We start from the raw sequence: 26,093 nt of genomic DNA on the forward strand, positions 1-26,093 counted from the left end.
GCTCCGTCTGGCCGTCCGTTTCCGGATGGGCTGCCGTGGACATCATTAGCTTCGAGCCCAGTAGCTCGAAGAGCTTTGACCAGAAGGCCGACGTGAAGCGCGGGTCGCGGTCGGAGACGATAGATTCGGGAAGGCCATGATGACGGCAGACGGCATCTGCCGCGGTGATCGCATCCGACACCGGAATCAGGTGAACCATCTTGCTGAAGCGGTCTACGAATACCAAGACACCGGAACATCCTGTAGCATCAAGTGGGAGCCCGAAGATGAAGTCCATCGACACCGAGCGCCAGGCCTCGGTGGCCACTGGTAGAGGACGCAAGGGAGCCTGCGAAGACGAGGCAGGTTTTACGCGCTGACAGGTCTCGCAGGTGCGCACCCACTTATTTTCGTACCCATTTGTACAGGTGTGGCCAATAAAAGTCGCGTGACACAGCGGCAAATGTCTTCTCGCGACCGAGATGAGCGCCCAGCGGGGCATCACGAAACTCATGGATAATCCGTGAGCGCAGATCGGGGTCGCTAGGGACAACGACACGTGGGGCATCGAAGTTGTCGATGCTGTACGACAGCAGCTCGTCCTCGAGCCGATAGGGGTGGATTTTGTTTCGTACAGAGCGGGAAAGGGCTCCCAGTGTGTCGGCGCTGGGAGAGCGGAGATGCTTCAGGATACTGGAGCACGTCGAGTCATGTTCGTAAGCAGCTCGGATCTCGTCGCGAAGTAGCATTACCGGGGAGACGCTCGTCAGGTTGACTCCTGTCGCCTTGCACATGGCACACTCGTCTACATCGTCTTCATCCAGCGAAGCTTCTCGACCCAATGCACCGCGTGGGTCGTAGTCGGGACGCCGAGACAAAGCGTCGGCGAGAATGTTGTTCTTGCCGGGTTTGTAGTGGACAACGAAGTTGTACTCAGAGAAGAACGAAAGCCAGCGGGCCATCCGCTGGGAGAGATGAGGACTCTTCATCGCTGGCCTCAGCGATGCGTGGTCGGTATACACCGCGAAGATATCCTCACCCAACAAGTACACTCTGAGCTTGATCAGAGCGTAGCGCATCGCAAGGAGCTCCTTGTCGTGAGCAGGGTAGTTGCGCTCCGCCGGCTTCATCTGCCTGGACTGGTAGCTTACGACACGCTCTCGACCTTCTTCATCGAATTGCATCAGCGCACAGTCGATGGCGAAATCGCTCGCGTCGCAGACGACGTGAAAAGGCTTCGAGTCATCCGGGAGCGCGAGGATTGGGGCCTCGGCGAGACTCTTCTTCACCGAGTCGAAGGCGGCTTGATGTACGGAAGTCCACGACCACGACACATCTTTCTTCAACAACGAAGAGAGCGGCTGGATCAATCCGGCGTAATTCTTCGTGTACTTGTGGCGATAATTTGCGAGACTCAGCCACTGACGCAGTTCAGTGGGATTCTGTGGCGTAGGCCACGCACATATCGACGACACTTTCTCGGGGTCGGCGCGGACGCCGTTCTTGCTCACAAAGCAGCCAAGCACCGGAATCTCCGGCGCGCAGAATATACACTTCTTCAAGTTGGCATACAGCTTGTTTTCGCGCATCACTTGGAAGACTTGCCTCAGATGCTTCAAGTGGACTTCAAGCGCGCTGAGGCCTCCCTCAGCGCGACTGTGTACGAAGATGTCATCGAAATAACTCGGTGCGAAATCGCGGAGCGGGCGCAGCACATGGGATACCATGCGATTGAACGTGGCGGGAGCATTCTTCAAGCCTTGTGGCATAACAAGCCACTCCCAGAGCATGCCACTGGGAGTGCTTACCGCTGTGAGCGGTATGTCGCTCAGCCTCATGAGGATTAGGTAGAGCCCATCGGTCAAGTCGATGGCACTGAAGACCTCACTACCCGACATTGCGTCGAGCACCATGTCCTTCCGAGGAATCGGCGTCTGGGCAGGGATGGTAGCGTCGTTCAGCTTGTTGAAGGCATGGACGATGCGCCATCCGCCCGTGGCTTTCTTCACGCAGAAGGTCGGACTGGAGTGCGACGATGTGCTCTCACGCACATGACCCGCCTTGCGGCGGCTCTCGAAGAAGTCATCGATAGCTTGGACCTGATCTCGCGGGAGCGGCCACTGCCGCGTCACACAATACTTCGAGCCGGGCACGAGATCGATCTCGTGGCGAATTCCTCGGTCAGCTGGTAGCTCAGCTGGGATCTTATCCGGAAAGACATCTTCATATTCGCGGGCGGACTCGTAGACTGGATTGCCGGATTCGCGTAGCGCTTCCCAAGACTGCCATGCGAAGCGCTCCTCGCGGGCCGACTTCGGCTCAGCGCTCTTTGGGCGCGAGGGAGCGTCGCGCTCACTGACTGTATTCACTTCGGGCGACGCCGAATCGGCGTCGGTGATCAGGCAAACCTGTTCGATTTCATGGCCCTTGGAGGCCGCGAAGGAAGTTCTTCCAGGAAAGACCTGGAAGTCGCGTGATCGACCCTGCTCTCACTAGGTGGGTTTGCAAGCTCGAGTGTTCGTCGGCGACCGGGGAGTTCCTTCCAGGTCTCCAAGCACGCAGTCCGACTCCGTCGGTGAGCTGTCACTTGGCACGGGCTCTCGGCGAGGTTTTAGTCGACGCAGCTTCGATTTCCCCCGCCTCCGAGTGCGACCTCGAGGATGATGAGTCGCTCTCGCTGGACGAGAGGTCGCCCCCCTCTAGCAGGGGCCCCTGCTCGACCGCGGTAGTGTTCAGCGGGAGCGCCACCTGCTCGACCACCGGCTCAATTGACGGGGGCCCCTGCTCGACCGCCATCTCGTTCGTTTGCGGGAGCCCCTGCTCGACCGCGATCTCGTTCGTCTGTGGGAGCCCCTGCTCGACCGCCATCTCATTCGTCTGCGGGAGCCCCTGCTCGACCGCCAGTTGGTCTTCATCCCCGCGTCGCCGCGGGGACTCGTCAGTTAACAGCACTGCGCAAGCCGTGCAGAGAGGGCCATCGCTCACTCTGCGCACAACGTGCGTCGTGGATGACCGGCCCACGACGGTGACGTGAGGCCAATCCTTCTGGGCGACCAGGAGGTACGTGAACACCTCGCTCACATCATAATCACTGCGGCGCTTGACCAACCGGGCCAACCAGTCAATCTCTGGTTGATAGCGCGTCAGCCACGGCATACCCAGGATGCAGTCAAACGCGTAATTCATCTCAATGACGAGGAAGTCGTCGTTGCTTCGGAAACCGTCGAACGTGTACGGAAGTGTAATCTCGCGCCGCGCGACGCGGCGTGATTTCCCATCGGCCAACTTGACAGCGACCTCCCCTCTACCTTTGCGAACAGTGATGTCCGACGGGAGTACCGACAAGCACGACGCGCGGAAGAAGTTGTTGGTCGCTCCTGAATCAAGGAGCGCTCGCAGTGGTCGCCGGGCACCGGCGACATGAAGACTGACAATGATCAATCTTGAATCGCTCGGCGTGGTGGTGGCATGAAAGTGTGCATGCAGCACAGGAGGGCTAGGAGGTTGGGTTGCCACCGGGGGACACGGACCTCCATTCCTGCCCATAAGGGCGCCCCGCATTACTGATCCTGAACGTTTTTGGCTGGTCAGAACTCACGGGCTCGGCATTCGACATGCGCAAGCACTGGAGCTGGCGCGCGGCACTCCGCCGCGCGATGACCGACCTTCCGACAGCGGAAGCAGGTGAGAGAGCGATTGTTCCGAGCACCGCTCCGACGCGCTACATGACGCTGACGATTGCTCGTCGCATCGATAGCGTCGATGTCCATGGGCTCGGGTGCAGAATCCCGAGCTGAAGCAGCTAGCGCGTGCGCGTATGACGCCCGCGATCACGTAGACCTCGCGTAGGGCGAAGGCGAATGCCTCTTCGAGCGTGGAGGGGTCCGATCTTGTAAGGCAGTAGCGCGGCATGCCTTCGCGCATACCGAACACGAATACATGAACCTGAGAGGCCATATCGATCGGCTTAGACACGATGCACGACGCGAGGTGTCGTGGCTTCTGGACGTAGTCGCGCATAGTCATCGTGCCTTGCCGAAGGGCGAAGAAGTCTGCCCGAATTCGGGATTCATCTTGCGGCGGCTCGAACGCGAGCCGAAGGTCACTCTGGAGGGTATCCAGAGTGGGGAAGACGTTGGGATCGACAACCAACTTGCCGAGAGCCCATTCCTTGGCTTTCCCAGACAACCGCGAGAGGAGGAAATGGACCTTCGCGGAAGGCGCCTCGATCAACTTCGAGGCGATGGCGATGTCGATCTCTCGAAACCAGCGATTCAGCGGAAGTCGATCTTCTCCGGCACCGGAGTAGGTGGACGTCTCTAGCTTCACGACGTCATTCGTGGAGATACGCGAGGGAGTTGACACTCGCCGATTCGCATCGGCGAGCTCGCGTTCCATGAATTCTTGTGCCGCAACGCGCTGCTCGTCGGGCGTCGCTGAGCGCAGCAGCGACGTGACGACGGCTTCTCCGGACACCGCCGCGAGGCGGTGGAGAGCTTTCCACTGGATCCGAGTGAGATGGAGAAAGGCAGCGTGGTCGAGGTCTTGGCTCATGTCGAACTTGGTCGTTGGAAGGACTACAAAGTGCTACCAGGTGTAACGGGCCAGGTATTTACTCCGTTACTTGCTTACACTATAGTGTTGAGGAAGCTCGCAATAGGACGACTGAGTCTTAGGTTTAAGGAAAAATCAACTCTGACTTTATTTTAGGACCAAGGTCACAGCCCTGGCCACTCAAATACACGTCATAGTCCAATTGGCTAATAATGGGTCTGGCTCCCCATATATCAGCCAATGGCATGACAGCATTTCAGCACACGCTAGTCGTGTGCTGATGCACCTACTTTTATAAAGAAATCTACCTACTTATGTAATGGAGGGGCCCATTACATCTCAGGTCTCATGAGTACCATCTCAGCAATCTCTCCAGCCTTGAGGTTGGTCAGGAAAGACTCAGCCGTCATTTCCTCGAGGTGCAGTATCTCTGCAACCTTTGGCAACGGTTCCAAGTGGACACCAGATGCCTTGACGGGTAAACTGGTCTCGCCATCGAAGATGTGATAACACTCTTCCATCGGCCTTGTCGGAGGAGCCCGGGCCCTGGACTCCGAGTCGCTTGAAGCGACGTCGATCGGAACGAAGTTCGGATCCGACTTGAGGCGGCGGCGGCGTCATTGATGACGGCGACCGTGACGTCGGGCTTTGCTGCCCACGTCTAGGGATGTCGGCGCTACGACATCCGAGGCACTCGTGGCCTCGTGTGGTACTGTGGTACCCACACAGGAAGCGTGTTCGACGCCTTCCTCTTCAGTTAAGGTCTGGGCGACCGCGTGTGGCACTGTGTTACCCACACAGGAAGCGTATCCGACGTCTTCCTCTTCAGTTAAGGTCTGGGCGACCGTGAGTGGAGATCTGTTACCCACTCTGAACACGCTGTTCTCAGTGTTCGTGACAGCTGCAGCTGTCTGCGGAACTAAGTTACCCGCCTGTGGACCTAAGTTACCCACTTGGCCAGCGCCTCTTATGGGCCCTGCCACCATCAAAGCATCCTCGGAGTCGTCATATACGTCGACGACTCCCAAGCATCTGCCGAATGCTTTGGTACCCTGGCAGCCCTTGCGGGCGCCCCGGGTCCTGACAGAGGTGGGAACATGACTCACTAATGCTCTGTCGGACTGCGCAGGGCGGCTGGCACCGATTGCCTTGCCTCGCCAGTCGATCCAGGGCTCGTGCTTCTCCAGCCAGGGCATGCCCAGGATCATATCATATGGATCCATATCGAGAACAGTGAGCTGTTCGAGGCTGTCAAAGTCTTCAAACTTGACGGCCAGATCCACTTGGACGTTAAGGACAGTGACGACCTTCCCGTCGGCCAGTCGCACTGAGACGGTCCCGTTGCCCTTGCTTTCTCTAAAAGCATCGGACAACTTGTTGCTGTTGCGAGCAGCCGTCTGGCGGCGTGCGAAATTCTTCGACGCCCCAGAATCGATCAAGATTCTAAAGGGATGATCGTATCCCCGTACACATCCATGTACTACGAGCAGCCCGCCGCTGCTCTTCGCCGATTCGAGAGTGCGAAGACTCTCAGGGGCCAAGTCCCCGTGGTACGCGCCACCCGCGCACCCATCACGAAGACTTAGTTCTTCCCCAGTAGGGCGCATCGCCCCTACTGGTTCCCAGCGTTCCCCTGTCCCCGGGATCCTGGCTTCTGCCAGCGACCCTTGAGGACGGGCTTGGGAAAGGACCGTCTGCGGAGTCTTTCCGCAGGACAGTCGCGCTTGAAGTGGCCCATCTTTCCGCAGCCGAAGCAGCGGATGTCACGCTGTTCGGCGGGCCCGAGTTCCATGGGAACTGGTCCGTTGGGGCTTGTTTGGCCGGGAGCCGACAAAGAACTCCCAGGCCATGCTGAGGCCGGCGTACGCGCCTGGCGATGGCTGTACTCTTCTTGAAGAGCCACTTGAATCGCCTCTTCAAGAGTGCTTGACTGCATCCGGAACAGCTGAGTGCGTGCGGGGCCCACTCGAAGGCCGTCCATGAACACAGTCATCTTGATGTGTTCGCTGAGTGGGTGCCCCACTAGGGACGCCGTGAGCTCCCGTATCTCTTGCACATACTCGTGCAGTTCGCGCCTTCCTTGTTTACACGAGAGGAAGCGCGAACGCTGGCGGTACTCGTAGTTCGCCGGGAGGAACGCGGCTCGGAGCTGTTCGCACAGCTGAGCCCAGGATGTGAAACATCCATGGGATGTTGCTTCCCGTGTGTACACCCAACTCTTAGCACGACCGCTAAGGTTGGAGAGCGCAAAAGCAACACGCAGTTGCTCGGTCGAGATCAGAGCCGCGTCCATCGCGAGCTCTACTTCTCGGACCCAGAAGTGAAGGTTCTCGCCTTCCTTCCCTTCATACGGCTTAACCTTCAGCCGTATTGGCTTCGGGAGAGGCGGATTTGCTTCCGCCGCCGGAGCCTGCAGGTTCTCCCGCACATGCGCGATGAGTCCCTGCTCGTACGCGTCAAATGCATTGACGCGCTCGAGCTGCTCAGCCGGTGTTGACACCACCAGGCTCTGCAGGGCCTCCATCCCGAAGATGCCTACCATCTTCCGAACCGACTCGAACTGAGAGTCGCTCATATGGGAGAAGTCGTTCCTATCCATGGCAACGAGCTTCGGAGAGGTTCAGATAGTCTACCCGCGGTGGCGTGGATTAACCAACAAGTGCTACCAAGTGTGACGGGGTCACACAGCACCTTGCGCTAGAGGAAATTATCTTCCGAGAGTATACAAACTCTCAGTGAACGGTAGTTCACAGGTCCCCTCTTTAGTTAAAGAGAGCGAAGTGACCTAAATAAGGTAGATTGTAAACTGAGTGTATTTATAGGTAGGTTAAGTTTGGGTTTAATACAAACTATAAGTTACCTATAGAAATGCAATGTCGTTTGACCAATGGTTGGCTTTGAACGACCTTGGTACCCTGTACCAAATATCCCGGAGTATGACGCTGAAGTGTGAAGTGTCACACTTCATGTAACCAGGGTACACTTAGGGCTACGTACGTTACAACAAGAGAGTCGGATATGGGCAAGTAGGCTTTGTTGTTCTTGATGAAAATTGCAGAATGAAGTAGAATATGGCCTGCGAAGAAGCCGTGAGGCTCAGAACCAACCACAAACCGGTGTGGAAAAAGTAAAGTGTGCAGGTAAGCCAAATCCGTAAATACATATCTTGCTGAAGAAAAGTCAATAAATAAGTTATTGAGTAGAGCAAAAACATATTGTCAATAAAATTATTAATCGGGCCCCCTGTGCTCTCCCCAGCCGGATAATCAAGCTAGGCAAATTCATAGGCTAGTATCACATTCAGTTGTGCTACGCTCAAGCAGTTGTTGTCGATTCAACAAGTTGAGCGAAGGTTGTTAAAAGCTACGGCGGACTGAAGGTTTCTTGCCTGTCTCCTCATCGTACATTTATGTATCACCGCAGCATTAACACGCCATTCTTCTTTTACACTTATTTTACCTGGACCAGCACGATAAACAATATACACGCAGGGTAATTTACAACGCTCACGCGAAAAAAAGAAGAGTTTCCTCACTCTACCGCATTTTTGGAGACGCACAACATTTCTGGCTGACTGCAAGCTCTCGTTACAAGAGAGCTGGGGGTGAGTGACAATAATCCACACGAAGACTTTGTGGCGGAAAAGTGACAACAGGTTTTATTATATAAATAATAGCCAGGATTCTCGTTCTTCTCCACCACCAACTTCAACATCTGTCATATCTTCTTTTAAGTGCGATTTCACTATTAGACCCCAGTGTGCCAGTCATTTAGAAATTCCCTAGTCGTAACGAGAAAAAGGATGGAGCGCGGAGGTAATTTCCGCGGAGGTCGTGGCGGACGAGGTTTCGGACGTGGACGCGGCAGTGGACGAGGAAGAGGAGGAGGCAGAGGACGGGGACGCGGAGGCGGTCGTGGAGGCCGAGGCGGCGGCTTCCAGCAGTTTTCGCAGCAGCAACGCCACGACGACCAGGGGTACACACCGTACCCCCCGCAGCAGTTTGGTCCACCGCAAGGTTACCAACAAGGGTACCCTCCTCCTCCGCAGCAAGGTTACCCTTCACAGTATCCTCCCCCACAAGACCAGTACCAGCCACAGTATCAGCAATACCAGCAGCCGCCACAGTTCCAGCAGCAGGGTTACGGAGATGACGGAAGAGGTTACAACAGCGGTAACCCTCCTCCACCGCCATACCAGCCAACGGACAACTTCCAGCAGTATCCGAACCAGCAGTTCCAGCAGCCTCAGCAGTATCAACAACAGCCGCCACTTCCACAGCAGCAGTTCCAGCAGTTCCAGGGCGAGAGTTCAAGATACACGAACAATCCTCCAATGCCTCCAATGCCGGCACCTTCACAGCCATCGACAGACTATGCGGACGCAGCTCGAACCAGACAACAGGCGTACGCTCCAGTGTCAGCTGAGGACGAGTCAGAGACCCCCCAGGCGGCATATCCAGAGCCAAGCCAGCCTCCATTGCCTCCTCAAGATCCACGTGGTGACTGGAACTACGCGCCTCCTTCTCAAGATCAACAGTGGCAACAGCCTCCGCCTCCACAGGACCAACAGTGGCAGCAGCCAGCACCTCAAGGCCAGCAATGGCAACAGGCTCCTCCTCAGCAATTCGGCGGACCTCCAGGCTACGGCCAACATGGAGCAGGCCCTCCAATGGACCAGCAGAACTTCCAGAGAGACCAGAACGCTCACTTCCACGACCGTCGACAGGACCGTCACAGTCACAATCAGCACAAGCCACACCGACCACCTCCGCCCTCGTACGTCTGCCACAACTGCAGCCAGCCAGGCCATTGGAAACAGAACTGCCCACTTTTTGGCAACGAGAACGATCGCTTTGGCTCTCAACAGGAACATCAGCCCCAGCAGCAGCGATATGGTCCTGAAGCAGGCTCAGACAGACAGTGGGCGCCCGCTCCGCCACTACCAGGAACGAAGCCACAAGACCCGAGAAGAAATGGCGCATCTTTTAACGCCCTTCCGGCGAGTTTTGGAGTGAAAAACGAGCCTAGTAGACAGCCACCGCTCCCTGGCGGCCCAGTGCCCCCGCTGCCACCCAACCCACAGCCCCCACGCCCGTACGACGACGGATATGAGCAGCAGCACCCTCAGCCGATGCCTGGACAGCAAGTGTGGAAGTGCGAGACGTGCGTCAAGAGCTTCGTGATCGCGTCTCAGTACGAAGCGCACGTGGGCACGCACGTGACGTGCTCGGACTGTGACTTCTCGGCCTCGAAGCGAGTGGTCACTGCGCACCACCAGACCGCACACGGCCAATACGCTGGACAAGGACTCAAGGAGATCGACGTGGAAGGCCAGAAGTTCATGGTGCTCGTTGGAAACTCGGCGGAAGACATTGCCAAGTGGCGAGGAGAGCGGCGCAAGAAGTGGCTCGCCATGTCGCGTCAACCGAAGCCTACGCCTCCGTCTGTAGCGAGCCCAGTGACAGGGAAGCGGAAGCTGTCTATTTCGTCGGAAGAAGACTTGGAAGAAGGGGAGATCGAGGAGGACGAGGAAGTCAAGGCGCAGGTTGCGCTCCGGAATGCTGTGATGAAGCCTGTTAAAGCTCCGGAAGAGCCTCCAGCGAAGAAACAGCGCAAGACGATGCTGTGCAAGTGGTTCTCGCGTGGCCACTGTCGCTTTGACGACGCGCACTGCAAGTACAGCCATGACAGGTCGGCGTTTGGATGTCGAGCGATGATGTTTAAGGGCTCGTGCTCCAAGGGGATGTACTGCCCGTTCTCGCACGACACTGCGGTGCTGTCGGGACAGCGTGAACGCTCGCAGAAGGCGTCGAAGGAGCGCGCGACGGAGCAGCAGTGGCGGGGCGAGCAGAAGTCGCTACTGCGCAAACTGCTGGCCAAGGATGTGCGTGCGGAGCAGCGCAAGATGCTGCAGATTGTGCATTTTCTGGTCGCGAACGATTTTCTGCGTTCGTCGGAGGAGAAGGCTGATGTGAGTGGCAAGGAGCCAGCCGGGAAGATTGAGGTGCTCAAAAGTGAACAAGCTGAAGCCAGTGAACCCATTACGTCGGCGTCTGAGGACGCTGTAATTGAGGAGGCTTCAGGAGCTGTGGAGACCACGAAGAATGTGGCGGATGCGTTGTCTGTAGTAGAGGCAAGTGCGTGTAGTGGGCAGGAATCTCAGGGAGTTTCCACGTCGCCAGATACCAACAAGCAGAGCGATGTCGCTGTGTCTTCACATACTGAAGAAGAGAAAGCTGAGGCAGCTAAAGAGGAGGAGGATACAGAGATGGATACATGCTCAAGTGCCGGAGCCGAGCCAGTGAACCCTGAAGAGGTTACTGCGGCTGGGTCTCTTAAGGATGTGGGGCTGGATGGTGACGCGCCAGTGCGTCAGGCCGACACCGTAGAAGCTAGTGTGAGCGAGACGAACGAGGCCTGCTGAGGCTTAAGTGAACCAGCGACTCGTTGAATAGATCTCCGACGTTAGGGAACGAGGTCATGAAGCATTGACCAGGTGATATATTATTGTTCAGGAGAGGAGCTACTGAGTACTATTACTACTTGAGTAGTAGTAGTACTTCAGTAGTAGGGGCATATTACTCGAGCTTTTCTAGCTCGCGGATGCGATCGAGCATCTCGCGCTTGGAGGTTTCTTGCACTTCTCCTCCGAGAATGTATTCGTCCAGCATGGAGTAGACCTGGCCAATATACGGCATAACGTTTGTTAGCGTTGTGGGGAATTGAGATTAGAGATGAATAGACGGCACCTTGTTGAAGTTGAAGACGATGTCGAGCTCGCAGACGTTGGCAAACTGTTGGTCCAGTAGCTCCACGAAGAGGTGAATTGTCTCGAGACCCAGCAGCTCATTGGCCGTGAGATCCACGCCCAGAATGAAGAAGAGCCCGGCGTAGCGACGGTAGATGAGCTTGTAGTTGCGGAACTCGATAAAGTTCGTGTGCTTGGCATCACGGGCCACTACGAGGCGGTGGATCTCGGTCTCCAGACGCGCCTTCTCCTGGTCCTCAGGCGGCGGCACGTACCATTTGGACAGCCGCGTTTTGCCCTGGCGGTTCTGTAGCAGGAAGAAGCGGATCTGTTCACGCACAGACGCGAGTTGAATGAGTATCAAGCCCTTGAATTACTAAGCAGGTTGCAAGTAGCAGAAGAATGGACGTTCTTACCATTGCCTTTGCGTGTAGGCGTCGTGTAGGATAATGCGCATGAAGCGGCACCAAAAATACGCCTGATCTTGAAGCGACGTTGGTTATTTTTGTGTATTGTATTGATAGTCTCATCCAACGTGGGCCACGCTAAATGTATCCAACTAGAATTCTACCAATCACGTACTGCCACTTACAATCGGTCTGTTTGGATCGTCAGTCCACAAACTGGGGGAATAACTCAAGTCTTCATGGTACGTAAGATGCGCTCTCTTTGCGCAAGGATATCTCGCCGCTCAGCAGCGTGAACCACCGCCTCGTCCGCTCATGTCCTAGCGTCGCGTCTCCTCTTTCCAATTATCTAACTCTCATCTTTTTATTCTCCCTCTGCGTCGTGTTATTCCCCATCACCTCAGCCGCTCCGTCTGGACATCAAACGCAAGCTCTCTTCGCGCTCTGAGCGCGTCAAGAGCGTAGATCTGCACCCCACTGAGCCATGGGTCCTATCCGCTTTATACTCTGGCAGTCTCATGATCTGGAACTACGCCACTCAGTCGCTAGTTAAGACACTCGAAGTGTCGCCTCTTCCTGTTCGCAACGCCAAGTTCGTAGCCCGCAAGCAATGGATCATCGCCAGTAGCGACGACATGCAAGTGCGTGTCTTCAACTACAACACAATGGAGAAGGTGACGAGCTTCGAGGCGCACAGCGACTACATCCGGCACATCGAGGTGCATCCGACGCTGCCGTGCTTCCTCACGTGCGCTGACGACATGACTATCAAGCTATGGGACTGGGACAAAAACTTTACGTGCACTCAGGTGTTCGAGGGCCACGGCCACTACGTCATGATGGTCAAATTCAACCCCAAAGACGCGCACAGCTTCGCCAGTGCCTGTCTGGACCGGACGGTGCGTGTTTGGGGTCTCGGCTCGAGCCACGCCCACTTCTCGCTGGAGGGACACGAGAGAGGCGTCAACTGTGTGGCCTATTACCCTGGTGGAGACAAACCGTACTTGCTCTCGGGTAGCGACGACCGCACCGTCAAAGTGTGGGACTATCAGACGAAGGCCATCGTGCACACGCTGGACGGCCACGGCAACAACTTGACGTCTGTATTGTACCATCCGAGACTCCCGCTCATCATTTCAGCCTGTGAGGACGGCGCTGTGCGGATGTGGCACTCGACAACGTACCGCGCGGAGACGACGCTTAATTACGGGATGGAACGCAGCTGGTCCCTTGCAGCTTTACCGTCCGCTAACACGTTGGCTATCGGTTATGACGAGGGCACAATTGTGCTGCGACTAGGACATGACACCCCCGTTGTGAGTATGGACGCTGGAGGCAGCGGGAAACTCATCTGGACGACGAATAACGACGTCCAGACGGCCAGTATCAAGGGCGTGGTGGCGGAAATGGGGCTGCAGGACGGAGAGAAGCTGCCTCTAGTATCGAGAGACCTCGGGAGCTGCGAAGTGTACCCGCAGAAGGTGCAGCACAACAGCAACGGTCGCTACGTGGTGGTCTGCGGAGATGGCGAGTACATCATCTACACGGCGCAACAGCTACGCAACAAGGCGTTCGGCGCGGCTCTGGACTTCTGCTGGTCGCCCACGGGCACAGGAGACTACGTGGTGCGCGAGAGCATCTCGAAGCTCACGTTGTTCCGCAACTTTAAGGAGGTCAAGAGCGAGAAGCCCCGCGTGCTGTCTGCCGAAGGATTGTTCGGCGGCACGGGCGCTATCGGCGTCAAGGGCAACGATGCGATTGCCATGTTCGACTGGGAGGAGCTGCGTCTGATCCGCAAGATCGACGTTGTCGTCAAGAACGTCTTCTGGTCCGAGAGCGGCAGTCTGGTGGTGCTCGCGTGCGAGTCGAGCTTCTTCGTGCTGCGATACAACAAGGAAGTGGTGGCGCAGGCCTTTGCCGCGGGGACCAACTCGCCCGAGGAAGGCGTGGACGGCGCCTTCGACCTGCTGCACGAGATCTCGGAGAAAGTGGGCACGGGCACGTGGGTGGGCGACTGTTTCCTGTACACGAACGCTGGCGGGCGACTCAATTACTATGTGGGCGGCGAGGTGATGACGCTGGCGCACTTGGAGCAGAAGATGTACCTGCTGGGCTACCTGCCTCGCGAGAACTTGGTGTTCCTCATGGACAAGATGAAGAACGTGGTGAGCTACACGGTGTCGCTGGTGATGCTCGAGTACCAGACTGCAGTGGTGCGTCGCGACTTTGAGAGCGCCAACGCGATCCTGCCCAAGATCCCGGGGGACCAGATGGACTACGTGGCTCGCTTCCTCGAGTCGCAGGGCTTCAAGGAAGAAGCGCTGGCGCTGAGTACGGACCCGGACCAAAAGTTCGATCTGGCGGTGCAACTGGCCAAGCTGGACGTGGCGCGGGACATCATGCTGCAGGAGATCGACAAGGGAGACAAGGCCAAGGACATGGACATCGAGACGCAGCACAAGTGGAAGCAACTGGGCGACCTGGCGCTCAACGACTGTCAGTTGGCGCTGGCCGAGGACTGCGCGCTTCGAGCGGACGACTTGAGTCTGCTGCTGATCCTGTACACGAGTCGCGGAGATAAGGCGGGTCTGGAGCGGCTCGCGGCGCTGGCAAGAGACAAGCGGCGCTTCAATATCGCCTTCATCTGCTGGCTGCTACTGGGCAAGACGACGGCGTGCGTGGAGGTGCTGAAGGAGACGAAGCGGTTCCCGGAAGCTGCGTTCTTTGCACGTAGCTACTGCCCGTCGAAGATGCAGCTGGTGATGGACCAGTGGCGTCAAGATTTGGCGGCGGTGAGCTCTCGTGCGGCCAAGGCCCTGGCGGACCCCTCACGCAACGCCGACTTGTTCGAGAACCTGGAGCAGTCGATGCAGGCAGAGGCGACGCTGCTGGCCCAAAGCGGCGGCGAAGAGGCCAGCGCTCCTGCGGCCTCGTACTTGGCCAAGAAGGAAGTGCTGGAGAGCGACAACATCCTGGAGCTGATCCTGAGTGGCGGCGCGGCGGCGGTGTTTACAGCTGCTGTGGGTGGGGGGTTCCAGGATAGTAGCGCTGCGAGTGCAGAGGCGGAAGCTCAGGCACAGGCCATGGCTCAGGCACAGGCCATGGCTCAGGCTCAGGCTCAGGCTCAGGCTCAGGCTCAGGCTCAGGCTCAGGCTCAGGCTCAGGCTCAAGCTCAGGCGCAAGCGGAGGCGGAAGCCCAAGCCTTGGCACAGGCGCAGGCGGCGGAAGCTCAGGCTCAGTCGCTAGCTGCAGCGCAGGCACAAGCCGAGGCTGAGGTTGCGGCCGCTGCTCAGCTGGCGTACGAGCAAGCGCAAGCTCAAGCGGCTGCAGATGCGGAGGCTCAACTGCGGGCAGAGGAAGAGGCTCGACAACGGGCCGAGGCGGAGGCACAAGCGCGAGCTATGGAGGAAGCTCAGCGACTGCGTGCAGAGCAGGAAGCAGCGGCTGCACAGGCCCAAGCTGAAGCGGAGGCAGAGCTGCAGAGACAGCAGACTGCCATGTCCAGCAGCGTGGGCAGTGGGGACAATGGCTTCGGGTTTGCTGCGTCGTCGGGCTCGAATGAGTTTGGATTCAGCAGTCAGGACGCGTTCTCGTCCTCTCAGAGCTCGGGCTTTGGCATGGCTACTACGGCGACTACAACTACTACTACGACGACGACTGGTACGACTGGAGAGCTGCTAGACTTTGAACTGGACAACGCAGACATCCAGTTTGAAGACGATGACGACGCCGACTGGGGCGAGATGTAACATGGCAACAAACATCTTCGTGTCGTTCTTCATTAACACAATCCAATAAATTGCACTGAAATTTATCAATGGGTACTGACGTTTTTTAAAGAAAAATAAGAAATATCACTGTAGTTCTAATTTTTCGTAGTACTTCGTAGTACTACTAGATTTTCTAATTGGAGCATCACAATTTAGTGTATTTTTTCGAGGCAGAACATTCATTTTCTATCAGCTTAGCTTAGCCACTGCACAGGCAACAGCTCGTCAGTAGCCATAAACTCCATCACGTCAATGAAAGTGTCGTGTCTACTTACACTGCTTTTCGCAGAACTCCTTGAGCTGCGGTACAGCACGCGCCGAGAGCGTCGGATACACGTACGTGATGAGGCAGTAGAGGGTGCGACTGCCTTGCTGCACTTTGCAGACTGCGATACCTTCTCCCTCCTCCACCGACGGGTCCCCGCGACGCCCGTAAACTAGTGGCGGGTGAAATCTAACCCATAAGTTGTAACAATTGCACCGTCAGCTTCAACGAGTTGCAACTATATCGCAAAAACTCTCGTAGTCGCACCGATGGACATCGTATTGCTCACCCAGCAGCACAATACCCGACGCCATTGTGTCCTCACGCTTGTTAAAGAGCTTCAAGAAGCCGCTACGTCACAGTTGATTTCGCTTTAGTTCACATAATATGACTCCACATCCAATAGTAATCAAACGATCTACAGTACGTACGCCACCTCCCCATCCAGCGGCTTGACGTTGCTGAACAGGATCCCGCCGTCTTCGTCGAACGCGACGTACTTGGCCCACTCCTTCTGCGCCTTGGCGGCTTCCTGCAGCGTCGAGAGTGTCACGGGGCCCGAGACCGCCGTCACGTTCCCAGCGCTTACTGCTGCGTTGTCCACTGCAAGAACGTTGCTGGCACTATTGTGTGCACTTAGGAGAGACTGTGAGCTGGGAACTGAGGCGACTGATCCCCCGACGGCGCTGCTTGCCGTCCTCAGCGTCTTCCCAGTTGCGTCCATTTGTGTGTTTTGGTTAACGTAGATGTGTTGTAAGAAACTTTAATAAAAATACTACTTGTATTAGTGTAGTATAGTACTGATCTAGTAGTAGAATACAAGTAGTATTGTATTTAAAGCATAATTTTATTTTTGCAGAACATTTTGTACAGTGCACGTCAAAGTTATAAATCCACTTGATTTTTGTCAGACTCTCATCACGTAGGGTGAACTTTGAATCAAGCAATTTTTCAATTTTCAGGAAAGGTATACATATTGTGTACATTTTGCGCTGGGTGTGTTAACGACGACTGATATCCGCAATAAAGCCCATACACGGCACCTGCTGTTGTTCTTTCTCCTTCTCCTCACGACGTCGCTCCTTAGGTGTGGCGGGGTCACTCAGCACCTTGCGCTAGAGAAAGTTGGCTTCCGAGAGTAGAAAACTCTTAGTGAACAGAAGTCCACAGGTCCCTTTTGTCTGAAGCGACCAATTTAAGGTAAGTTGTAATGTGACGGGGTCACACAGCACCTTGCGCTAGAGAAAGTAATCTTCCGAGAGTATACAAACTCTCAGTGAACGGCAGCTCACAGGTCCCCTTTTTGCCTGAGGGAGCAAAGTGACCAATTTAAGAAAAGTTACAAACTAGATACATTTATAGGTAGGCTAAGCTTAAGTTAAATATACAAACTATAGGTCACCTATAGAAAATCAATGTCATATGCCAATGGTTGGCCTCGGACGACCCTGCCCCCATGTACCAGATATTCCAAAGTATGACGTGTCACACTTCATGTGTATAGGGGTACACTTGGGGCAACGTACTCCGTTACATCCTCCCCCACTTAATCAGAATGAAGAAGTGTACGTCACAAACTTTCATTCTCAAAGTCGAATTACATCGACTTGGCTGCGCGAGCGCAACGGAGGATCACTTCACAGTAAGAGCCTCGAGCAGCTTTTGAGCGCTCTTCTCCTCGGTCTCCACATCGACCTTTAGCATAATCCGTGGCACTGCGAAGTGCGAAGTGCGTTGCGAAGACACGCTGCAAGGCTGCTGCCGAAAAGGCGCAAGCCGAGAGCGCTAAGCCTAACGGCAAAGGCTCTGCATTCCAGGAGGCTGCTAAGGTGGCCTCGGAGGCGATCGACTCAACTGGTGGCGCGGCTGTGAGCAAACGTGCAACCAAGCGCCACAGTCCGTCACCTGCGGTCTCTCCAGACAACCGGCCGAACCCGCGGCTCGCTGAACGTGAGTTCAGCTCGGGCAGTGAGGACGAGGCCGAGTCCGGGAGCACTCACGATGCTCCTGTGGGCTCTACGGGAGGGCACACTCCAGTGCCTAGCGAGCCCAATGACGACAGCGTGCAGTCGCTCGCTAGTGATCACGGTGATCACAGTCCCAGGACGTCTGTGCGCTCTGAGAGACCTGCCATCAAGGCTAAGGGCACTCCCGAAGCTGGCGACGACGAAGAGGAGAAACCTCGCAAACATCTCTCGCTTGCCGAGGGCCTCGCGCGTGCTAAGGCTGCCGAAGCTGATGGCGCCAAGCCCTCTAAGAAGCGTGGCGGCTTCGAAGTCTCCACTCCGCGAGGAGAAGGAGACTGGTTACTCCAAGCGGAACCTCTTCGGTTCCTCAGATGAAGAGAACGAGGAGGAGGAGGAGGGCTCTATCCCTGAGCCCCGGGAGTTCGCTAACGACCTCGACCAGCAGCAGGAGGACTTCCAAGCTGTCCAGCGCACGCGTGGGGGTCCGGTGGTGGCACCCGTCAGCCAGGGAGTTTCCATTAACTCAAGAGGTAATTGGCCTCCCGAGGAAAGCTTTGGGGCTGACCTCTTCCTTGCGATTCTCGTCGCCCCTCGTGGGCTTGTTGGTGGCCACACTTCTAAGGGCGATCACAAACGTGCCCTGGTCCAGAAGGAGCAGTTGTTTGTCGACAGCTTGGAGGCGACCCGGTGCGTGCTTCTGGCGCCGCACCGAATCCCTCTTTAGGAATTCACGACTTGTCGTAAGAAGCCCGAGAGCCGTGGTGGTCTCTACCCTCTCTGGAGTTACCCCTGGGTTCTTCCCGAGAACTGTCCCAACTGGAGCTCGTGTGAAGACATGTTCTGGGCGTGGGTTGAGTCTCTCAAGTACTCATCCTCGGAGTTACGGAAACCCTAAAAAGATCAACTGCTGCTGGACCAGCGTGACCTTCGTGTTCGGTTTGCCCACTTGCTCAGCAAGCTCATACTGCCAATGGACATTCTGAAGCGCGCGGCTTCTAGCCCTCACGATGAGCGCGGGTACAGAGTGTCGGCAACGTCCGTACCCCGTTCGGGCAAAAATCCCCGGACTACTTTTGAAGCTGCCGCCGCTTCTGTTCCCAGATTGCCACAGCCTTCAGGCAGTCAATCAGGAGCCGTTCAATCAGCTCCCACGAGTTCTCGGAGTGGGCATAGCCTTCTACTTCACGAGGAGCTGTCGCTTACCGCGCCGCTGTTGCTCCTAGCGAATCAGCTCAACATGGTAGTCGAATTCTCCGTTCTGGTCAAGCAGGGGCGGAGGGGGCCCTCGAACGAGTACAAATACTCGGCGCCTCTGGTCCGACGCAGGGCCGTGATGTTGACCGCCTCCATCAATGCGTCATCGTGCTTGAGATTTCAATTGGACTTGGGACTGGCGGTGATGTTGCTGTCCAGACCGGGAATTAGGACGTGCTCGCTCGTCTCGCATGGACCAGTTGGAGCGGAAAGTCTCATGTCTGCATTTGCGGATAGACTGGCGAACCTCTTCGTCCGATCTTGACGAGGCCTTCCGCATGATCCGGCGTGTTGAGGCTCTGCTGCCACGTCCGGAGACGTATTCGGCGCACTCTTAGCCGTACGCGTATGGTGCGTACCTGACGTACTCGACGTACTCGACGTATGGCTCTAGGGTCCGTTCGTACGGGGCCCCTCCAGTGTACTGTCTCGACCGCAGCCTTGCTGTTCAGCCCGAGGCTTGGATGCCTGCTCCGACGTCCTCGTCGACGTCTGTGGCGGGTCCTCGCTTCGAGGAGTTAGGCCAAGGTGGGTATGCGAGTCAGCAACCCCCTGCGGATCATGATACCGTTGAAGACGTCCAACGTAGAGCGTCGGGGTGCGTCGGCATTGACTTTGGCAGGTCGATGGTGTACGACGCATCATGCCTGATCAAGACTGCGAATGGTCCAATGAAGCGATGCTTCAGCTTGTTGTTGCCGACAGAGCTTACAGTGTATAGCGGTAGGCTCCTCGTGTCTAATAACACTAATTCACCCACCTTAAGTACACTTAAGCTTCCTCTTCCATGTCTGTCAGAGTGCTCCTTCTGTCTGTCCTGGACCGCTGCCATGGCATCGCGGACCCTGCTGATCACTCTCAGCTTTGGGTATCCACAACGGATCTCACTTGCTTCCGCAGCGAAACTGGTCTCCCATATGAGACCTGGGAGAATATAGCTTTCCGAGCCCCCCCCCCACTTAGAATAGAGGATGCCGTGTCGCCTCGAAGAGTGAGAGGCACTCTAGGGTGGCGAAAACCATTCAGGTAGAACGGCGTGGGCCCCGTGGACGCGTGCACCGCGTTGTTGAGTGCAAACTCAACAGCTGGAAGCTGCGTCGACCACGTACGTGGTGCGTCCGCGCACGCTTGTCTTCGAGCACTTGATTGATGCGCTTCGTCTGGCCGCCTGTCTGCGGATGGTCTACAGTGGACATCTGTAGACGAGTTCCCAGTAAAGGAAACAGCATTTTTTAAAACGCAATCGTGAACCGCGGGTCTCCGTCCGAGATTATCGTCACTGGGAGACCGTGATAGCGAACCACGCCATCGACGAACCGCCTCGCGGTCTGTTCGCCTGTGACGGTAACATGGTCTCAACAGGCAGAGCGTCTCGACACGCGATAGGTCTTGACACGCAGTTGTTCTTCAGGCGTGGTTTGATGGGGCTGACGACCAGGGTATTGTCACGCCAAGGTGGAGTGCCAACGTGTGTAGTGCTGGATTACTTGAAATGTTGTTATGGCCGTCAGTTTAGAAGTGAGCTGTCCGGAGTGGCTATTGACGAGACCTTTACAGGGCCCCGTACTTGTCCACATCTCAGCCACTCATTAACATCTATCGGCAACTAATACTTAATCTTTGTGTTGGCAAGCGTATCATACTACCGGCTTCGCACCTAGGAAGTCCGCGGTCGTATCAAGATTTGATGGCAATTGTTCGGGAATATGGACGGCCCGACGTCTTTCTGACTGAAACGTGCAACCCCAAGTGGGACGAGATTCATGAAGCGATACCTTCCGAGGTCCAGGCATGTCAAAATCGACCTGATATTGTGGCTCCCGTGTGGCAGCGGAAACTGCAAGCGACGCTTGACGATTTAAACCAAGGCGCCTTAGGGGAGGTGAGAGTGCGGGTTTACGTTGTCGAGTTTCAAAAACGAGGGCTTCCTCACGCTCACGTATTTATTCTTTTGGCTGACGAAGACAAACCTCGAATGCGCCGGATCGTAGACAAGGTAATTTGCGCTGAGATCCTAGATAGCTTTAATTATCCTCAGCTATATGAAACAGTGTTCGTGTGTCGGCTGGGCAAGGTGGTACGTCGTGCTCCAGTACCCGACGCGTGACAACAGTTACGTTCGTCATCAGCAGCTACACGATGAGGGACAACTAAGCTAAAGCGAGGTCACCACTCGGGTTGGAAACGCTCAATGGCAACATAAGCGAGTTCACCATGTGGAAAGACAAGGTGCTCACGCATGTCCAACAATTGGATCATGAACATGAAATATATACATTGGAGTCAGAGTAACCTGAGCCTACAGTCACAATGGTGGAATTCCTCACTGGGACACCGGAAAAGCCAGTATTTTCCGTCAGTGACCCGCCTGATGACGAGGAAGATAAGAAGAGCCTCCGTTGGCACTTAGTGTACTACAACCGTGCTATAACGGGGATGCGTAACCCCTTCAACCAGGCGTTACCGCATTCATTCCTTTTGACGCTACCTGAAACAGTTTCGAAAATGGATCCAAGTGAAATGTGGAAACTTCTGAAACCATCGTACGGCCAAAGAGATACCGGGGGGCTTATTCAACTGAAGAATAAGTGGACTCGGTTGACGAACCCCAACTGGAAGAATATGCGAACACTCTTCGCGCAGCGGAAGAAGGATCGAATCTGACATCAGCCGTAAGACAAGAGCGTTGATTGATCAAGACATGGTTTCTGAATCATGGCTTTGTATGGAGGTGCTCTAACAGCTTCCTAGTAAGGTTTGGGCATGCTCCATTGCACTAACACCGAACGGTTTCACAATCGACAAGGTAGAAGCAGCGGTTGTTCGTGTTTTCGGAGAAAAATAACGGAAAGAAATTGGGGTTGTTCGTCAGCCAGTGACGATCAACGCTGTACGTCAGCACAACCCGAAAAAGCGCAAGGCACCACCGGGAGCGTGCCGTTACTGCGGTCAGCCAGACCACTACAAGGCCGCCTGTCCCACAATGACCACCAATCTTGACGACACTCGCCCGGGCGGGGCGTTGTATCGGATTGATATATGGAGCCCACCAAGCAACTAGAAGAAGGAGGGCAAGAAGTCAATGGGAGTCAGGACGGTCAAAAAGGCCAAGCAACAGGTTGAGCCGTCGCCGTAGATTACGGTAGTGTGGTGTAGTGATTTCTCCGTGGTTGCGGATTATCACCCGTCGACAAAGACGTGACACCGCCCAAGTTGTTCAAGCGACGAACCCTCGATCGGGTGATGTACGGAGACGCCAAGGTGCAAGGGACTTGACGGCGTCACCTCCGAGTTTTCAACAAGTATCAAATACAGCCCCTATGTCACTGAATCCAGGCTGTCCTTATTATTAATAATGGACTGGCCGGATTCGCATTCAGCGGACCATCTACGGTACGAACCCTCAGTGGCGGTTGGGATGAGTTCGCGGAATACTCAGCGACCTTTGGAAGACACGTTCACCGTCTGGGACAGGGCGCGGACCGTTAAAGATGCTCATGCGACGGTGCAGACGACGCTTGGCATGCAAGAAGATCCATAACGGATCATTGTTCACTTGATATTTGTATACTTGATTAGGACTTCTTATTAGGAATAGACCCGAAAGGGTAAGCTTAAATACAGAACAGAATTTCCACTCAAGCACACAGAGCGACGTCCGGCTTCAAGGTAAGCGTCAGGTCAAGCTTGTTTGAGTGTGTTATGCCTGTCGGTGAACTCGAAGCTCTGTAGCGAGGGTTCATCCGGCAAGGCCAAGAGACTTTGTGTATTGGCCGATTATTATCGGGAGGTTTTACGTGACGGCTTATTGTTGCCTATTTGCACGACTGGGAGTGCTTGAATTGCCTCCCTTTTATTTCTTCCAGCCGAGTGTTGAACACTCGGTGATCTCGTAAAAGGCTTACCCGTGCCTGGTACCCTTCCGCTGTTGGGATCACGAGGATTAAAAACACCTGCTAGCTTTGCTCGTGCTAGTAGCGTGTTCTTATTTTACTGGTTGGCCTATATAAGTAGTTTACAAGGTCCAGTTTGTCCCGGTGCAAGGGCAGAACGGGGGTCTTCAGGTCCGCCCGAACGATCGTTTACTATCCTAGTAGACGTATTGTTGTGGGAACATCCTAACTACATCTGTAGCTAGAGTTCACGTGGGATTTCCAAACCACAACTGGTGCCGCGACCCGGGAACAGATTGTGACCATTGTGAACTGTTTGTATGGCCTTCTAGTTTACGAGCTACCAAGAGAAGAAGAACAAGAAAAAGACAAGAAATATGGCGAAAGGACAACCGACGGTACCAGTTACGCCTGCCAAGTCTGGCGGGGCTCGCAACGAGAGTTCAAGCCCGGCTGCGCGCTTTGCAGCCGCCACCGAGCTTTCAGTGAGCTTCGACGACGAAGCGGACATCGGTCCTGACGCCCACGATTATGAAGATTACGAAGACAAGACGCCGGCTCCAGAGCAAGGCGCAGCGACGCCGGAGACGGCCACGCTATCATCGGGGCTGAGCGGGGCGACCAGGTCCCTTTCGAGGAACCTCGCCGACGAGCTCGATGATGTTGCGGGACCAGAACCAGCCTACGATGATTATGACGATGGGACCGAGGGTTCTAAACCTTCGGTGGCAAGTGCAAAGCATTCAGCACTGCTGAAGGCACCTCGCCCACCTATCAACGGTGATACACCAGCCGCCAAGCGCGTTTTCGACCGCGTACAAGCGCTGATGCAGAATGATGAGTGGATGCAGCTGTTCAAGCCCATCCCCAAGAAAAAAGCCGACTGGCCTGCGCTTGCGCAGGAACTTCAATACCCAGTCAACTCGGTTTCGACTAGCCAAGTTGCCGAGGATTCAGTTTCGCTACTGTTGTCGCTGGGGTTCGATAACGAGACGTACCCATCGACGATGTCGCTCCAGGATTGGAGTCCACATGAAGCCGGAGCTGCTCTCCAGAAATGGAAGAAGAAGCTTCGGAAGGCGTTTGGCGCTGTTGGCATCAATGCCGGAAAGCAACCTGTGAGTCGACCGATGATTCAAGATGAAGATCCGTCCAAGATTCCATTGGCGCCGACGCCCCAACGACTCGTTCGTACTCCTCCGACCAAGCGTGGAGCTGAGCGTGGTGCCTTTGGCACTACCGAAGCTTCACCGTACTTTCAAGACTCGCACATGGTTACGCCACGTTCGGAGAGCCGTATGCAACGTATTTACGCAAGTAACGAGGGTTCGTTCGGTCGCCGAGGCGGTGCGCGAGCTCCCAAAGGTGGTACCGGACGTCGTCAAGTCGATAGCGATGGTTCGTCCAGTGACGATGACATTTTGGTGCGTACATTCGACGAGGAAGATCCTCAACTCGATTTGATGCGTCAGATGAATGAGCTAGCGACGCTGAACGACGTGGACCCGACACCGAGGATTGAAATGGCCTCGCACCGACCGCTGGATCGCATCACGCCGTTCTCAGGCTCTCGCAACAAGAGCGAGAACTGTATGCAGTGGCTCCGTGGGTTCGTCTATGAAATGACTGGAGCCCACACAGATGCCGATAAATGGTGCATTCCATTTGAGCTAGGTCTCCGGGACGGAGCCATTCATTGGTTCCGTCAACTTCCGAAGAAGACGAAGCGCAAGTGGAAGCTGCTGAGCGACGCGTTCATCCGCTACTACTGCTCGCAGTTCACGCAGACGGCACTGTCGCGTTACTACTCCGCCAAGCGGGAACGTAATGAACATCTGTGCGACTACATAAACAGGCTGAATGGCTATGCTCGGACCGCCCGTCTACACTTCGAGAAGAGTGGTCGCGACGCGAAAGAACTGTGGTGTAGGGATTTCCAGATTCGACCATACGCCAACCTACTTTCGATCAAGAATCGGCTCGGTCTGATAACCCAGAGCTTAGGAACAAAGGATCACGGTAAGTACTCGGCGATCTGTCCGGATATGCTATCCGGATAGCCGCTGAGCTCAACGGTCGCCGGAACTCAGCTGAAGGGTCGGTAGAGATCCGAAACGACTACATTTCATTAAATATTTGTATGAGAAGCATAGGATTAAATAGGGGGAGCCGAAAGGGCTCCCAGAAGATAACAGAGCAGAATTTTCCTAGTCCAAGACACGTGTACACTTTTCCGGTAAGTCCCTACATAGGGCTGGATTATGCCTGCCGTCAATACTCGAGAGGCATAGCTTGTAGGGTATTGACTGGTAGCGCCAAGAGATTAGGTCGGTCCGGGTAGGACAAAGTCTCGCTACGCGCGAAAGAAAGTCCCGCATACTCAGCGGGCCGGTACGTCGGATAGCCCGGGTGCCGTAACACTTCTAGCTGAGCTGCCTCTGCGCTCGGTGACCTGTAAAAGCGCTCGCGCGCCGTCGTCCATCCTTTGGTGGAGGGCACAGGGTTGTGAACGAGCTCAGCCGAACCAAACTCGGCGGAGCCTCGGAAGTGATCTGACTTGGTTAGTCGGAACCGGGTGGAAGCGAGCCACTCGTCTGTCCCGGAAGGGCCGGACCGCGAGGGGACCACCCTCTGCGCAGGCCATACAAACCGCCGACCTAACTCGGCGATTCGTTGTGGTTTGTGTAAGGAATCCACATCTGACGATATTTGTGTGTTCTACTACACCACAGAACACGTACAGCAGTTCCTGGCAACATGCGATGATGACAAGCTGGCGGAGAGTCTCTACCACGATCGAGTCGCCGACATTCACGAACTCGAAGAGATCATCGAAGATGTTCTCAAGGGCAAGGAGAGGATGACCAAGCGTGACAGTGAGTACCGATACTCCAAGAGTCGTGATACGCGACGCGACGATGGATTCGCCCGCAACAACCGGCGTGATGACCGCCGTCGCGATGACAACCGAAACAAACCAAGAGTGACGCTCATTGAAGCCACGGTGGATGACCTACTAGCTGAATTAGAAGGTCGTGAAGCTGCTCAGGGAGGCACCGAGTATTCAAACGAAGATCCGAACGCTTACAACGATGTCCAAGACGAGTACAGCGACTTTCAGCCCGATAATACGGATGGTGATTTCTCATTGGATGAAAACGACCGATACCTCGGCGCTGCTAACGAAAATGAACGTCGTGCAGCTGCTGAAGGCACGCTACGCACGTTCAGACAACCGTCAACCGCGTGGAGTGGG

At 55.4% G+C, this 26,093-nt stretch overlaps 4 protein-coding genes across 4 annotated transcripts; 2 read left to right on the forward strand and 2 right to left on the reverse strand.

Moving 5' to 3' along the window:
- Positions 1-8,335: 8,335 nt before the first annotated feature.
- On the forward strand, positions 8,336-10,992 carry PITG_04956 (uncharacterized protein; the record flags this gene model as incomplete). Its single annotated transcript, XM_002905603.1, has 1 exon — positions 8,336-10,992. One exon carries the CDS (start codon positions 8,336-8,338, stop codon positions 10,955-10,957), a length of 2,622 nt encoding a protein of 873 aa, XP_002905649.1.
- Positions 10,993-11,261: 269 nt separating this feature from the next.
- PITG_04957 (AP-2 complex subunit sigma-1) lies at positions 11,262-11,700 on the reverse strand (the record flags this gene model as incomplete). Its single annotated transcript, XM_002905604.1, has 2 exons — positions 11,262-11,609; positions 11,698-11,700. The coding sequence occupies 2 exons, from the start codon at positions 11,698-11,700 to the stop codon at positions 11,262-11,264; spliced, it is 351 nt and encodes a 116-aa protein (XP_002905650.1).
- Positions 11,701-12,206: 506 nt separating this feature from the next.
- PITG_04958 (coatomer subunit beta') lies at positions 12,207-15,437 on the forward strand (the record flags this gene model as incomplete). The annotated part of the gene is made up of 1 exon (XM_002905605.1): positions 12,207-15,437. One exon carries the CDS (start codon positions 12,207-12,209, stop codon positions 15,435-15,437), a length of 3,231 nt encoding a protein of 1,076 aa, XP_002905651.1.
- A 288-nt stretch (positions 15,438-15,725) lies between these two features.
- Positions 15,726-16,466, reverse strand: PITG_04959 (uncharacterized protein; the record flags this gene model as incomplete). The annotated part of the gene is made up of 3 exons (XM_002905606.1): positions 15,726-15,912; positions 15,991-16,074; positions 16,155-16,466. 3 exons carry the CDS (start codon positions 16,445-16,447, stop codon positions 15,726-15,728), a joined length of 564 nt encoding a protein of 187 aa, XP_002905652.1.
- Between the last annotated feature and the right edge of the window lie 9,627 nt (positions 16,467-26,093).

Source organism: Phytophthora infestans, genomic scaffold (assembly GCF_000142945.1).
Source record: "Phytophthora infestans T30-4 supercont1.6 genomic scaffold, whole genome shotgun sequence".
Classification (NCBI taxonomy): Eukaryota; Oomycota; class Peronosporomycetes; order Peronosporales; family Peronosporaceae; genus Phytophthora; species Phytophthora infestans.